Source organism: Schistocerca gregaria, chromosome 8 (assembly GCF_023897955.1).
Source record: "Schistocerca gregaria isolate iqSchGreg1 chromosome 8, iqSchGreg1.2, whole genome shotgun sequence".
In the NCBI taxonomy this organism is placed as follows: domain Eukaryota; kingdom Metazoa; phylum Arthropoda; class Insecta; order Orthoptera; family Acrididae; genus Schistocerca; species Schistocerca gregaria.
In genome coordinates, this window is record NC_064927.1 from 173,388,484 (window position 1) to 173,405,142 (window position 16,659).

Consider the following 16,659-nt stretch of genomic DNA (forward strand, 5'->3'; position numbering starts at 1 on the left):
GCATTTGACAAGTTTCCTCATCATAAAGGTTTTCTGTGTTATTAATCGATGGAACACGTAACTAACGAACTAGCTGAAATACAACTGTTTCTGACTACAGGATGTCTTTATGTATTGGAAAATCTAGTCACATCTTCATCCACCTGTGACACTTGGTAGAGATTCTGCAATAATTTGGGCAGTAATAATATGATGTTCAAAGGGGTTAAATAAACTTAACAATCCAAATGATGACAAGAAAGGTCTATGATACCATTGGAAGTGACCATGTTTATTCAGTGGAGCATGAATATCTCAGTAGGAGATTGGCAGATGATAACGCCTCCACTCACATGGTAAGACATAGAATGAGATATCTGACAAGGGAACAGTGACATTTAATACAACCATCATTTTTTGGCACTCTTAATGTTACTTGAAATCTAACTTGCCAAATTTCAGCTGACAATACATACTGGAATTACCAAAAAATCACGTATACTGGCATTCCTTGGATCAGTACTTGTAACTAAGAGAGTATAGCGTGTATGTGCACCTGTCCTATCCTAATGAGAACGCATTTTGTGTGTATGTAGATTTTGAGCTAGTTATTTTCATTGTATTATGACAAAACTTATATCACTGTGAGATGATCCCTGAATGAACAAATAAATGAAAAAACCAAATGATGGTGGAGATGTGACTATCTTATTATAGGTGCAGGTTTAGTTAAATTGCTTCAGCTGATTCTTGTTTTACTTTTCTGCCTCCAAATGCTTTATAAAATGCTTCATAAAATTAAGGAAATTGTTAATAGTTTATAACAACAGAAATTATAGATACCTGCTGATGGGGACCAGCTGTATTGAAAAACATGAAGAAGAAAACTAGAAGCACAATACATGCAGCAACAGTTGTCCGATGATACAGCAACCTGTTGGAACAAGAAGAAAATACAAGCAATTAACGTATAAAGAAGTTCGAGTTACACGCACAACTGTTTCTAATTCTGTAAGTGGAAACTGTTTTTCCCCAACTACTCATAATCATACTACTCTCCTCCCCCACCTCCTCCTCATGTGCTGATGACAATGTAATGGAGAGAAATTACTTTCAATTTTGGTAACAGTTAGTAAGATCATGACTTTGTCCAAACTTACACAGTCTTTACAGTCTTAATTTTAAACTGTTTCCTGGTTTTATATGAGAACTCTATTTTCTGAAAACATGACAACTGAAGTCATTTTAAATTAAAATTTTAAAGTTTGGATTCAATCTGCTATTTTCCAGCAGCACTGTCAAGACATTAGCCGAAAAGAGTGGGCAATAAAAAATCCTTTTAATACGCTTACATTGGTTTTTGTTGTTGCTTTAAATCTTTTGCTGTCTAATTAAAAAGGCAATCATAATACTGCTCCACTTCCTGTTCTTTAACGTCTGCAATATTCGTCAACTTACACAGTAACATAAAAACCCAGTGGATATTATTTTTTAAATATGTGCTCGAGATAATTTTCTGTGTTCCTATTATTAATTTCACCAACTAAGGCACTGATGTTACGAGATGTCAACTTTTAGCTCATGGATTATGATTGTCTTTTATAAATCACCTTCTCACTAAATTTGATGACCATTCTCTAAATACTAAAAAGGATGAAAGAAATGCCATACTTTGATGTTCTATCAAGAATCTTCGTAGGGTCTCCTGATGCATGGTTGGTTTTTAAAACATTTACTATGTTACAGTAGAGGGACTAAACAATACATCTACTGGATGAACCCAAATGAAATCAGTCACAAGGCAGTAAGGAATTTGCTGTGAAATAACATTTACTTCTTACTTTTCCAGACTAAAGTTATTAAACCACCGCTTATTATTAAAATAATATCAGTCAGAACTAGAACGTAAGTTGACCAACATCACACTTTCACTTAAACTTTAGAAAATCCCTAACTTTAGAAAATCCCTACAGAATAAAGTTCATCAGCAAACTTCTATGCTGAAGTTCCATTACTGCACACTAATGATTTTTGAACTGCAGATCACCATCACAGATAAATGCAGTATAGTTAATAGAAGTTTAAACTAAGTCACCTAAACCGAAATTTAGAGACCTCATCTGAAAAATGTTTCAAACTCTTCACGATCGATACTCATGAAATATTTACAAGTCCCGACCAACCAGTTCATGTGATGCAACTTTTTCTAAGTCCACACATGCTTAAAATATTTCAGAGTTCCTTACGATTGTCATATGTGAAACTTTTGTCCTCAACTGATGACTTAGAAAATATTTCAGTTAAACATATAAGGACACTTACAGCCACACGCGTCCTATACATATACTAACTCCACTCAAACTCCTGCTGAAATCCAAGTCGCCACACAAAAATGGCTGCCGTTACCTATACCCCCGTACTGATGTGAGTAGTATCAGATTTCCAAAAACATATAAAAGCTATAATGTTACAGATACATATTACGTATGACTTAGGATGCAAATTTCGTTAGCTCTTCAATTCTGCCTGCAGCTGTAATGGTTTTCTCACAAATAGTGTTTTTGCCCATACGTATGCTACTTTGCATCATTACATCCCTATTAAACATTAAAAAAGAAGTCCAATTACAGTCACACATCTCTAATTACTAATGCTGGCACTATCTTCACTATTTCACATTTTATTTACAAGAAAATTCACTACTTCATGTACAGAACATATATTCCAGCCTGCAATCTGAACTACATAATATTCGAAGAAAATCTATTAGAATAGTTCAATAGTGCTTGCTGAGCCTTAATCATTTATACTATGTTGTTGTTATTGTGGTCTTCAGTCCTGAGACTGGTTTGATGCAGCTCTCCATGCTACTCTATCCTGTGCAAGCTGCTTCATCTCCCAATACCTACTGCAACCTACATCCTTCTGAATCTGCTTGGTGTATTCATCTCTTGCATTTCTTGGTCTCCCTCTACGATTTTTACCCTCCACGCTGCGCTCCAATACTACATTGGTGATCCCTTGATGCCTCAGAACATGTCCTACCAACCGATCCTTTCTTCTAGTCAAGTTGTGCCACAAACTCCTCTTCTCCCCAATTCTATTCAATACCTCCTCATTAGTTACGTGATCTATCCATTTAATCTTCAGCATTCTTCTGTAGCACCACATTTCGAAAGCTTCTATTCTCTTCTTGTCCATGTTTCACATCCATACATGGCTACACTCCATACAAATGCTTTCAGAAATGACTTCCTGACACTTAAATCTATATTCGATGTTAACAAATTTCTCTTCTTCAGAAACGCTTTCCTTGCCATTGCCAGTCTACATTTTATATCATCTCTACTTTGACCATAATCAGTTATTTTGCTCCCCTAATAGCAAAACTCCTTTACTACTTTAAGCATCTCATTTCCTAATCTAATTCCCTCAGCATCACCCGATTTAATTTGACTACATTCCATTATCCTCGTTTTGCTTTTGTTGATGCTCATCTTATATCCTCCTTTCAAGACACTATCCATTCCATTCAACTGCTCTTCCAAGTCCTTTGCTGTCTCCGACAGAATTACAATGTCATCGGCAAACCTCAAAGTTTTTATTTCTTCTCCATGGATTTTAATACCTACTCCGAATTTTTCTTTTGTTTCCTTCACTGCAGATATATACAGATTGAATAACATCAGTGAGAGGCTACAACGTTGTCTCACTCCCTTCCCAACCACTGCTTCCCTTTCATGTCCCTCGACTCTTACAACTGCCATTTGGTTTCTATACAAATTGTAAATAGCCTTTCGCTCCCTATATTTTACCCCTGCCACCTTCAGAATTTGAAAGAGAGTATTACAGTCAACATTATCAAAAGCTTTCTCCAAGTCTACATATGCTGGAAACATAGGTTTGCCTTTCCTTAATCTAGCTTCTAAGATAAGTCGTAGGGTCAGTATTGCCTCATGTGTTCCAATATTTCTACAGAATCCAAACTGATCTTCCCCTAGGTCGGCTTCTACTGGTTTTTCCATTCATCTATAAAGAATTCGCGTTAGTATTTTGCAGCTGTGACTTATTAAACTGATAGTTGGGTAGTTTTCACATCTGTCAACACCTGCTTTCTTTGGGATTGGAATTATTATATTCTTCTTGAAGTCTGAGGGCATTTCGCCTGTCTCATACATCTTGTTCACCAGATGATAGAGTTTTGTCAGGACTGGCTCTCCCAAGGCCGTCAGTAGTTCTGATGGAATGTTGTCTATTCCCGGGGCCTGGTTTCGACTCAGGTCTTTCAGCGCTCTATCAAACTCTTCACGCAGTATCACATCTGCCATTTCATCTTCATCTACATCCTCTTCCATTTCCATTATATTGTCCTTAAGTACATCGCCCTTGTATAGACCCTCTATATACTCCTTCCACATTTCTGCTTTCCCCTCTTTGCTTAGAACTGTGTTTCCATCTGAGCTCTTGATAAGTTTGTCTGAATTACTTAAGGCATTTGTGATCGAGTTATTACTTTTTATAGATCATTTTATGTACAAAAATTTTACTTTAGCATTTAATAACTCGTGAACTAAATCTTGTAACAAAGGAACACTTTCACTCATTCACTCACCTAATTTTTGTCTTTAAAACAATGTGACTGGTTTCTCTGTCACTGGCTTTAGTTTTATTTAGAACTGCCCTTCTTTCATCCTTTCTTTCTTCAGTTCAGTCATGGTGACTATCCTCGGCTATTCATTCAAACTGTTGGGTTTTACCCAACATGCGGCCTGTGTCTCATGCTAGCTGACCTGCAGACAGGATTTCTTATACAAGATACAATCACTGCGCATCAAAGGTCCCACTACTTTGTACCTGTTGATGACAGAGAATCAGGTCTTTACGTGGGTGGGCAAGGTCTAGTGGTCCCAGGGGTTTAAAATGCAGCAAGAAGCATCCCTAACACAGCCGCCCCAGACCTGATTTGTTGTCGTCAAAGTGTTAAATATAGGAATTTAACTCACTTTCAGAGGAAGAATAAAACCCTGGAAGAAGTGGAAGAATAAAATCCTGTACCACAATTCTTTTTTCATTAGCTAGTGTTGAGGGACAGAATCCTTATAGTCTTGCCTTCGTGAGAGGGTTATATGATGGAGTAGTCCTAAAAACATGAAATAGGGTACAACAGAAAGAAAGGTTAATTGCATTTAAAAGTAACTAAAAACTGGTTGAAAGAGGGATGACTAGGTGGGCTGAGGGCTCTCAGGGCCCTGCGTGTGGTGGAAGACCGCAACCCCAGCCAATTGCCTCTGCCATGAAAGCAGTTTAAAGGCCTTTTTGGCCTAAGGCTTTCTTGTTCGACAGTCTTTTTGTTGTGCCTATCAGTGATTCAGTATTTGCGCTCTATGATGAGTAGCAATTATACTTTTAATAATATTGTCATCTAACTGCAATTGATTATTCTTTTTAAGCAATTTTCTATCTGAATATTTAAATATGTTACCAATCAAAGATGGGTAAAAGGTAGAAATGCATACTGGTATAAATAAAAATTCACAATGTGACAGGTTATTGTATTTCTTAAAGTAAGGGGGATACCAGTTCCAGTGGTGTGGCAGATCACATTGGAGACGTCTTTGAAAATCTTGTCCATATAAAGTAATGGAGAGGGGACAGAGGTGATGGTTGAGGTATATAATTGCCAGCTGGGCCTTTGGAGAGCCCATCGTGGCAACTGGTCCATCGGGTGTTGATGAGGAAGAGACAGTATCACAGGAAAGTGATCACGCTCACAAACATCATCATACAGCAACTGTTGTGGTGAAGCTGCAAGATAGGAGAAAAAGATCATAAGACCAATAGCTGAAAAGGTATCATGAGCTACACTGAAGTGGGCAGGGGTACTATAATTGAAGAAACAAAGATGAAGATTTTCTAAGAAAGCTGGTCAATCAGAAGGCTCATGCCACATGGTACTCCCTTGTAAGTAGTGGTGTCTGTTAAAATTCCTAAAAACGGTAAGAAGTGGTGGTGGGAATTGGAGGGGGGGGGGGGGGGGGGAGATTTGATTGACTAAGGTCCTTTCAAGGTGAGTAAATGTCCTGCCTGGGGGAAAAATAAAAATTGCAAATAGCAAGTGCTGGGGTTGTTCACAACACACTACTATTGCTAATGTGGTACAGAGAGCATACAATTGCTGATGACAGCTGTCCAAACAAACACATAAATCCCCCCCAGATGCGCACTTGCGGCCAGTATGGTTCTGACAGAAGGTAGGGTAACCCTGAGACTTTCTCACAAAATAAATCACCCTCAGCAGCCAGCAAATCATACTAAATCTTGAGCATTACTCTCTTGCATAAAGCTTGGTGATGCACCTGTTACCATAACATCCCCTAAGAGCCTGAACAGATAAATATAAACAACAGAATTAATTCAAACTTTCTGAACTATGCTTCCACCACATTTTGCTTTCTCTTGCCAACATCAAGCGTCAAGTGCAACCCACACCATCTCCTTTCTTCACTGTATGCCCCGATTACTTTCCTCGCTGAACACATTACATTTACATCAGAAATCTGCTATTCACACGTAAGTGCTTGGCAGAGGGTCCTTCAAAGCATCTTCAGACTAGAATGAAATTTTCACTCTACAGCGGAGTGTGCACTGATATGGAACTACCTGGCAGATTAAAACTGTGTGCCAGACCGAGACTCGAACTCGGGATCTTTGCCTTTCGCGGGCAAGCGCTCTACCGACTGAGCTATCCAAGCACGACACACACCCATCACGCGGCATGCGTCGTGCTTGGGTAGCTCAGTCGGTAGAGCGTTTGCCCACGAAAGGCAAAGATCATGAGTTCGAGTCTCAGTCCGGCACACAGTTTTAATCTGCCAGGAAGTTTCATCTTCAGACTGTTTATCATTCCCAACCAACTTATCTTTCTGTATGTTGTCCGATTTCTCTTATTTTTATTAAGATGACCATTTTTCCTTGTACAGGATGGAGACAATAGAGGCATAATCCATATCACTTCAGGGTTATCTTTATAGTCTCTGATGTTATTTAATTCAGCATATGTTAAAATTCAGGAGCAAGTAAAAAACATGCATTTTTTGTTTGTTGCAAAAAAAATTCCTGTTGTTGCAAATTATTGAGTCTGAACAATACACTTTCATTTAAAATGGTCTATTTCTTAGGATACAGATTTGGCACTTAACTGGAAAAAATGAACTTCAAGGAGATCCTATATACACAAAACATACTTCATGAAAATAATTAGGAATACTACACTGAACGATAAAAACATTTTTTCCTTTTTTACAACACTTCCTCCAAAAGATAAATGAAACAGTCAAATGAAAACGAAGAGTTACTGTTTGACTTCCTTCACACCAATCTCTGCACGCAGCAAATTAAATCAAACTCACTCAAGTGGCTTTGTCCATTTATATGTTCTACCAAAATTTCACCATTCAGAAATCTTTCACGAACATAGAAGTGTCGGACCTCTGTGTGTTTTGACAGACGATGATATTCAGGGTTTTTTCCCAATTTCAATGCACTGGCATTATATTGATAAAGTGTTGGAGGTTGTTCCGGCATTTCAACTAAGTCACTTAGTAAACAACGTAACCAAATTACTCCTTTGGCTCCTTCACTTGCTGAAATGATTTCTGCTTCAGTTGTAGATGTAGCCACTACCTTCTGCAACTAACTTGTCCATGATATTGCCCCTCCATGATACTTTGCCACAATACCAGTTGTTGAACATCTTGTGTGCTTGTCTCGAGCAAAATCAGCATCAATGTAAATTCTCAGATTTTCTGCTCTATCACAAATAATGCCATAATTTAATGTACCATGCAGATACCCAAATATGCGTTTAATTCTGCTCCAGTCTGAAGCAGTTAGTTTTCTCATAGCTCAAGCAGCTTTGTTGACAGCAAAATTTATGTCTGGACAAGTTGCTATTGAGAGATACATAAGACATCCAGTTGCCTCGCTATAGGGAATGGAGGCTGAAATTGCTTCTGTTTCATTCTGATCATTTTCTTCATATCCAATGGGAGTTGAATTCATGTTACATTCTGCCATTCGAAATCTTTCCAGCATTTCTTTCGTGTACTTTTCTGGACTTATCATAATTGCTCCATTTTAATTTTGTTTTATTTTTATGCCAAGAAAACTGTCAAGAGTCCCTAATGTTATATCAAATTCACATTGTAAAGTGTTCAGAAATGCTGTTATTTCTTCTTCGTCACTGCCAACAATTAGGCCTTCATCAACGTAAATAGCTACATAAAGTCTTTTTTCATTGCATCTGCCATAAAACAAACAAGGATCTGCAGCACTTTTCGAAAACCTGCTTTCTCCGTAACACCCATAAACCATTTGTTCCAGCAGCGTGGTGCTCGTTTTAGTCCATAGAGACTCCGTTTCAGGAGACACACTCTGTGCGGATTATCTTCAAAGCCTTCTGGTTGTTCCATGTATACTTCATCTTGAAGTATTCCATTCAAAAATGCCGTCTTCACATAAAACTGTTTCAACACCAGTTTTTTTTTTTTTTTTTTTTTTTTAAAGCAGCTACCGCTTGCAAAACTAATGGTGCCATAACGTGCAAAAGGACTAGATGTATCTTCATAATCTATTCCTGCTTGTTGAATATATCCTATAGCAAGTAATCAGGCTTTGAAGCGAGTGTTTCCATCAGCTGAAACTTTTCGATGTAGAACCCAACGATTTTGTAATACTTTGGCATTCATAGGACGTTCAACTAACACCCAAGTATTGTTTCTCTTTAGTGATTCTAGTTCTTCATTGATAGCTTGCATCCAATTTGCTTTCTTATTCGACTGTAATACATCAAAAAAACAATTTGGATCTTTTTGTTCACCAGCAATAAGTTTTGAAAACATCAATAACTCACCATTTTCTATCCAGGCTGGTTTTCTTCATTGTCTTCTGTTCTCCAGTTCATCTACGTTAGAAGATTCTGATGCTTTGGCTTTCCGGAATTCTGCTAATTTTTTGTTATTGCCATCTGGTCCTGACTTCCTCCAGGTTCAAGACCTTAAGGTTTTCTTTACTTTGACTACCTCCAGAAGCAGACTGACGAGGACTGTCTAAGGTAATGTGATCACTGTAGGAGCTACACACTATCTCTGGTTTAAATTTTATATCATGACTCAAAACAACTTTCTTTTTGGAAGGAACCCAGACCCAAAATCCATATTTGTCACTGACATACCAAACAAGTTGTCCAAAAAACAGCTTTGTCATCAAATTTTGAACGGAATTATTTGCTTATATGCACAAAGTAACCTGTGCCAAAAATTCTGAGATGATCAAGTTTTCACATTGATTGATTGTATCACAGCTCATATGGAAATTTGTCTGGAACTGAAGACCTTCCAGTACGATTTAAAATATAGATAGCTGTATTGCCTGCTTCTGCCCACAGTCCTCTTGGTACCTTACTCGTGTTTAGCATCGAACATGTGGCTTCAACAATTGTTCTGTTTTCACGTTCGGCCACACTGCTTTATTCAGGAGTATACGGTGGAGAAATCAGTAATTCTAATCCTTTATCCATGAGTAATTTCTTAATGAAGTAGTTGTTAAATTCCTTGCCTCCATCACATCGAAATTGTTTAACAACATGTCGTCTGGTTTGTGCTTCATTTAAAAACTGCTTAAGCATATCGTACACTTCATGTTTTTGCTTAAGAAAGAAAATTCGACGAAATTTACTGAAATCATCTATAAAACATACATAATATCGAACACCTCCAAACGACACTGTACTCATTGGTCCATTGACATCTTCCTTTTTCGTGAGTTATACGCAACCAATGCAGTTACATCCATTGTACTTTGTCCACGCAGTTCAATAGCACAAAGTTTTTCAATAAGGAAGTTCAAATTCTGGTTTTCAGCTGGTATTATGCCCCAGAGATCTTTGAAATTATCATATTCTTTTCCCAGAGTAGATAAAATTCGATCATTTAATATTCTTTCAGACAACGTATTCTCTTCATGTTTCGTTAATTCATCATTTAAATTTACAAATAGCTTTTGTAACTTAGCAAGATGTGAGCTAATATCTTCTGCTTAGTCACATTTGAAATGGAAGAATGTTTCAATTAACATGTTCAAGCATTGCCTGCTACTACATTCAAATCTTGCATGTAGTTTGTTCCATATTTCTTTTGAGTTTCTGCACGTCAATACAAGTTCAGCTACTGCTTTGCTTAGCGCACTTGCTATCAAACTCGCCGCTTTCACGTTATTCTTTTGCCATTCTGCATACGCTGCCTTCTGTTCACTTGTTGGTTCCCGAGGCAGCACCACGGGTTCACGCATACCGATAATAATGTCTTCCAGTTCATATGAATGGAGTACCATAGAGATATGCCATTTTCATTTTGCCCAATTTTCAGGCCTTTCGAGTTTATCGATAATCACTTCATGGACTCCATTTGTAGCTGTATTCTTACCATACAGCTAGATTCAACAACACACAGTTTCTACCAGCACACATTGAATTGAATGAAAATTGAAAAAAAAAAACCTGTATTTGTTCAGTTTCACATAGCCTGGGCCCATAACCTGTTGCAAATTATTGAGTCTGAACAATACGGCTTCATTTAAAATGGTACATTTCTTTAGGATACACTTAACTGGGAAAAACGAACTTCAAGGAGATCATATATACACAAAACATACTTCATGAAAATACAAAGGATTACTACATTGAACGTTAAAAACATTTTCCCTTTTTTACAACACCTGTCCCGAGATACAGGCCCCTAAAGATGACACTGTGAACACCATTTTGAAGATGCAAATTTTGGATTTTTTTTAATATGCTGTATCTCTGTAACAGTTCTAAATAATTGATTACGGTTTGGTTTTATTTGAAAGATAATTGCTTTATGATTACAATGGTATCCTCTGTTTGGACATATCTGTCAAAGTTCTTTTACTGTTGGCTTTGAATTTTTTTAGAATCTACAGATTTTATTTCAAAAATGCTAATCCAGAAAAGTTAGATTTTTTTCTGCTGATTAGTACCATGTCTGTAAAGCTTCAACTTCTAAACTGGATAGGTTTTATTTAAAAAAATTAACTTTTAAGGGAATTGTATGTCTTCACTGAAGTAGTTTCTTACTAATTTCTTTGTTACAATGTTTATTTCTATCGTCTTTGTTGCAGTTATTTCTTTCACTTTGTTGTGGTTGTTCATTGCAGGTTTCTGTATTGCAGTTGTTCAGTGCTTATTTGTTTACTGAAGAGTCTTTTAAGAAATTTGAGACCACCCAGTGCGTTCTGTGTTTTTGTGAGGAATTTGCCAGTTGACACAGTTGCAGTGAGTTTTGTGAAAAGGACTTTTTGAAATGTCTTCTGACTGGGATCACAGGAGAGTGAAGTGTGCTCGCTGTTTGCTTATCCATAAAAGAGTTATATATAAAACAAACAACAAAAACAGACTCTGCTCAGGATAGGAATAAGTGTTTTCATTTGAAGACTCCGTTACAAAGTGAAGATGTTTCCAGTGACGACTTTGTGTGTTCTAAATGTTTTGACAGAATAACAACAATGGTGCAGATTTTGCATCAATAGAGGAAGAATTAAATACCTTGAATTATTCAGCTACAGAGGTAGGTGTTAGTCCTGTTCAGAAACCGTGGTCAGTTAAGTCGAGTCATAAGCTCTATGCATCAAAAAAGGACAGAGAAATTACTAAAGCTATGGATGAATACACTACAGCAAAACTGACCACACTCTTCGAAGTATAAATTCCATATTCAGCAGAACATTAACCAAAGTACTCTTGCACCTCTTGCCAGGGATTTTTCACAAATATCAATTCAGCTGTTGAATACTGTGCACCCTACAGTGAAAAGGTGCGAGTTTTAATTATTATTCCAGAGACATTTTGAAAGAAAACAATTTTGAACCACATTCCATCAGTATCAAAGTAAATGGTAGACAAATCAAGAAATGTGAGCTCTGTAAAAGGAGTCTTTGGAAGACCAGATCCCTATTATGGTCAACCTGTAGAAGCAGCTCTAGTTCAAAAAGTGCAGATTTCTTCTGGAAGATAAATGGGATTGTTCTCGCCTGAGTGCCAGCAAGAAGGACACTATAACTGTAACAGTTGGAGGCCAAAAACTTGTGAAAGTGAAGAGGTACATGACTCACAGCATTAAAGAATTTTCTGCAATTTATAAGAGCTACTATACAACTTCACATATTGGAAGACCAAATTTTATGCACTACGACCTAAGTGGGTAGTTTCATACCCACCTAGAGATGTCTGTATGTATGAACTGCGCGTATTTCGAACTTTGTGTGGTAACTGTGAAGAACTTACAGGAGCATGTGACATATGACACAATGGTTGGCGTGTCAAGTCAATAGTAGTCTGTGACATAAGGGGAGATGATGATAAGGATTATGTTTGGTTTGTGGGGCACTCAACTGTGCTGTTATCATTGCCTGTGCAAATTCCCAAACTTAGCTCAGTCCAATCTCACCACTTTCATGAATGATGATGAAATGATGAGGACAACACAAACAGCCAGTCGTCTTGAGGCAGGTGAAAATCCCTGACCCCGCTGGGAATCGAACCGGGGATCCTGTGTTCAGGAAGCGATAAAGGGAGAGACTTGTTTGTTTCAAGTATGTGGTGACTGCCGTGGAAAGGGAGGACTGTCTTTACAGACGCTTGGTCTGGAAGTCATAGCACATAACTATGGAGAAATTACATATGCGGCAGAGGAGGAAAATAAACTAATTAAGAAAACTGTTGCCTTTGACAGTTTCATTGATGAACTTTGTAAATGGTCTGTGAAAGCAGTATCACACCACCATCTGAAGGAGTTGCAACAACACATTGCAGAAGTGAATGGACTCTGCTTAAATCTACCGCACTACGCTACATTGCTAATCCTCTACACTTGATGAAATTTGGCATCAGGGTCGCAAGCACACCTTCAGTTGCGCATTTTTTAGGAGCTTTTTTGTACGCACAACTGGCATCACGCAATTGCCTTACAGGCCAAAAACATACAGATCTGGTTAACAATGTGACGGTTCTCAGTGTGCACATCTAGCACATACCACTCAACTACAAGTTTATGTCAGTGCCACCAAGTGGTACCAAACAGTAGCAGACTTTTATCCCCGTTCGCTTGGCATAAATCCCTCTAGACGATAGCACACTTTGCAGACTTGCCAATTCACTCACTATATAGTAAAATTAGATCAGACATCAGTACATGTTCTAGTTATCCTGATAGAAAAATCAATTTTTTGGAATTCTAAATGAGATGTAGTATACTGCAGTTTATTAAGTTTTGGATTTTTGTCATATAGTAATTCGTTTCAGGCGCTGAGAACCACAAAGCACATCATCATCATCAATTGTGAGACTGTAGCATTTACTCATGCTTCTGACATCTGTTGATCTTATGGCGAGTCAGGTTTATCTGTGCTGTAGGTCCACATTGTATATATGAATGTTCACAAAAAGCTGTCTGACTGGTTTCTCTAATATTCACTTAAATGTGTGATAGATGATGGTCTTATTTTGGCCTTTATGGTTCTCAGTGCCCATTTGTGTTCTAGCCAAATTACCATATTGGTAGATGGTATAACCTGAAGTTAGTCATTTCCCCAAATGGCAGTTTGTGTTTGGACTTTGTTGTTTACTGGGCAGAGACTGGCTTTCATGTGCAGTGCCAACATGAACACTGTTGAATCCGTTTCAAGTATTAACAGAAAACAAAATTACCTGCAAAAGTTAGCCACAAAGGAACTAAGGACTCCCATACCACATCTGTTGACTGAGAAAAGGATTAAATAAGTGTGCCTACAAGCAAAAATTTAACATATAAGTGTGTAATAAGTGTAAGTTGTTGTTTGGGTGCAACGTAAGAATTTTCAGCCGGGAAGTTACTTTGTTAACTAGTACACATGTTAGAGATCTTAAACAATTATAAAAAAAATAAATAAATAAAAATAAAATAACATAAAAATGCACACAAACTCCCACTTACACAAAAATGTCAAGCAGAGAGGAGCAAAAGCTTTAACATTATTTCATTCTTGTCCTAAACTGCATTTAATTTCCCACAAAGCATTAAATTTCAACAAAAACAATTCTTTCTTTTTTTCAGACAAGTTATATAATAATAATAATAATAATAAATACAACTACTACTACTGATCTTATTATTGTTGTGGTGGTTGTAGTTGTATGAATATCTTCATGAGCATAACTGTTATACAGAAGATGCTATTAATTTCACACACTCATATTTATCTGAATCTAAAAATTTATGAACACCCAGACTGTATACACATGAGCCGCGGCTGCTCAAATGCCTGACCAGGTAAAGTACACACTAGGTGCTGTCAAAGAAGAGCCAAATATCAGTGCAAGACAAATGGCCATGACATGCAGTACATCTCCAAGGTCAGCATGGAGAATACTTCACAAGCAACTGGTGTACCAGTATCATCTACAATGTGTGCAGAGCCTTACACCTGCTTATCATCCACCATGGGAGAACTTTTGTCGATGGTTTGTTACACAACCTATCAACCCACTGTTTGTCTTTTCAGTTTTGTTTACAGATGAGGCAACTTTAAGAAGAAATAGAGTATCAAATTTACATAACCAACAATCCCCATGTTCTAGTACAGGATAGACTTCAGGTCAGGTGACTCAGGTGGTGAAACAGGCACCAAGGTCACAACTGTCAAGTTGTAGAGCATGCTCTGCAACACAATGATGTGTGTTGTCTGTATGACATAGGTATGGTCATAAGCAGAGGGCGTATACTGAAAATACATAATATCCTGTTGAAGAGCATGCTCTACAATATGACTGTCATCATCTCAGTGCCTGTTTCACCACACGGGCCATCTGGATTCTTCCCCCAGGCACCAGTTTATCAGAACTCCACAGGTGGGAACAGCACTCCAACATATCCTTGGTTCTCGCCACCCACCTGGCCTCAATTTACATCAATTTCTTCCCTGTCAGCAGTTCTTCACAGCAACTACTCCATTTTTTATTCTGTTTAAGTCTTCTGAATCTTTCATTTTCTGGCATGTCGATTTTTCAGTCCTCCTTCCACCTCTGTAAAATACAATGCACTTTGCTTTTCACTCTTATTAAGTTGTGCATGGTGTTTTAGCAGTAATATCTATCTTGCATATTACCCTGCCTCCCGCCTTTAAGATCTCCAGTTTTCAAATCTGGTCTGGTGCAGTTCCCAACAGTCAGTCTTTCCTTCTCATCCTATCCGGTAAGTCTCCCCCGACCTGGGGTTCTGGATGACTTGACGAAACTCTTACCCCTCGTCCTAAGTCTCTCTAGTTCCTTTCTCTTCACCTTTCTTCCTTCACCATCAACCCTTCTGCTGAGAGGAGGAGCCATTGGCTCTGACAGCTTCCATAAGTAAAATCTTTTTTGTATTTGTGTTCTCCTGCTGCCACTTAGTAAGTAGATTTCTTATCTATTCATATTATTTGTAAAAAAAAAAAAAACATTTTTGATCAGTATTATCAATCCTAGAAAATATCTGTATGTTTGTTTGCCAGCTACTGAAGTTGTGTTGAAGAATAGGAACAAACAAGTACTATGCACACATGAAGAAAATTAAAATTTACAGAATACAATATTTCAGTTTTTTAAATGAAAGTCAATATTAGGTCTATCTGTTTATAATTTAAATAAATACTGGAAATCACAGATAAAAGGTTTTACTTACTTTGAACCATAATACTGGAGGTCAACTATCAATTCCTGAAGAAAATACTTTGATGTCCTAAAAGGCTGCCGCCAAAGAACTAATTTTTTTCTATCTAGTACTTCCTCTTCTCTACTCGTAAAAACCTGGTAATCTCTAAGGGAGGTACTTTCACCATTTGAATGCCTGGTTGATCCTTCCGGTTTCCTTTTAAGTGTTGTAGGCATAGTGTTATTCAGTCTCTGCAACTGGATATTAAAGAAAGTCACTTTAAAAAAGACTATACTTTGTGCAAACGTGTACATGAAGAGAATATTTTTATTTTTATGAGATAATTCAAGAATCGTTTCAATACAAACTATAGGATGACGTCAGCTCTTTGTAATGGCACTATTGTGCATTGCACACAACTAGCACAAAAATATAAGCACTTACATACCTAAAATAATAAGTTCAGCCATCAACATACAAAAGTTCAAGAAATAAGCTAAGTTAATATTCTTAAAACAGTTATGGAATCATCTACATGGAATTTTAAATTCTGCAGATTTTCAAACTTAATTATCAATTTTGCAGTGAAAACTGTTTAGTTGAACTATTGTAGATGTACCCTGCAAACCTGGATTTCTGACATAATACTATATTGCACACAAGTAAGTAGTGACAGTGAAAACACTATCTCAGTAACAGGTGTAAAGAACATCTTAGAAAGCAATTCTTTGAGAACTGATTCAGCAGCAAATCCTTTGACACTAAGATCAAGAAATAATAGTTTCTAAAGAAACACCAAGCTATTCATCATTACTGTCCATACCACAATACATTTAGCCATATCCACATCGCAGAAGTACAGCTTAAAGTAAGTTAGTTTACGATATACCAGGTGTCTCTCCCAAGAGTTGTACATTTCCTCTCCCACTTTGGCAGATAC

General features: G+C 37.4%; 1 protein-coding gene across 4 annotated transcripts in view; it reads right to left on the reverse strand.

Moving 5' to 3' along the window:
- The window catches only part of LOC126285024 (vacuole membrane protein 1-like), an 83,043-nt gene that overhangs the window by 42,066 nt on the left and 24,318 nt on the right, over positions 1-16,659 (reverse strand). For all 4 annotated transcript variants that reach the window (XM_049984337.1, XM_049984340.1, XM_049984339.1 and 1 more), the window contains 2 exons: positions 15,750-15,976; positions 823-913 (listed from right to left, as the gene is read on the reverse strand). In XM_049984337.1, the coding sequence (XP_049840294.1) occupies positions 823-913; positions 15,750-15,976 (318 nt within the window). The remainder of the gene's footprint in view (positions 1-822; positions 914-15,749; positions 15,977-16,659) is intronic.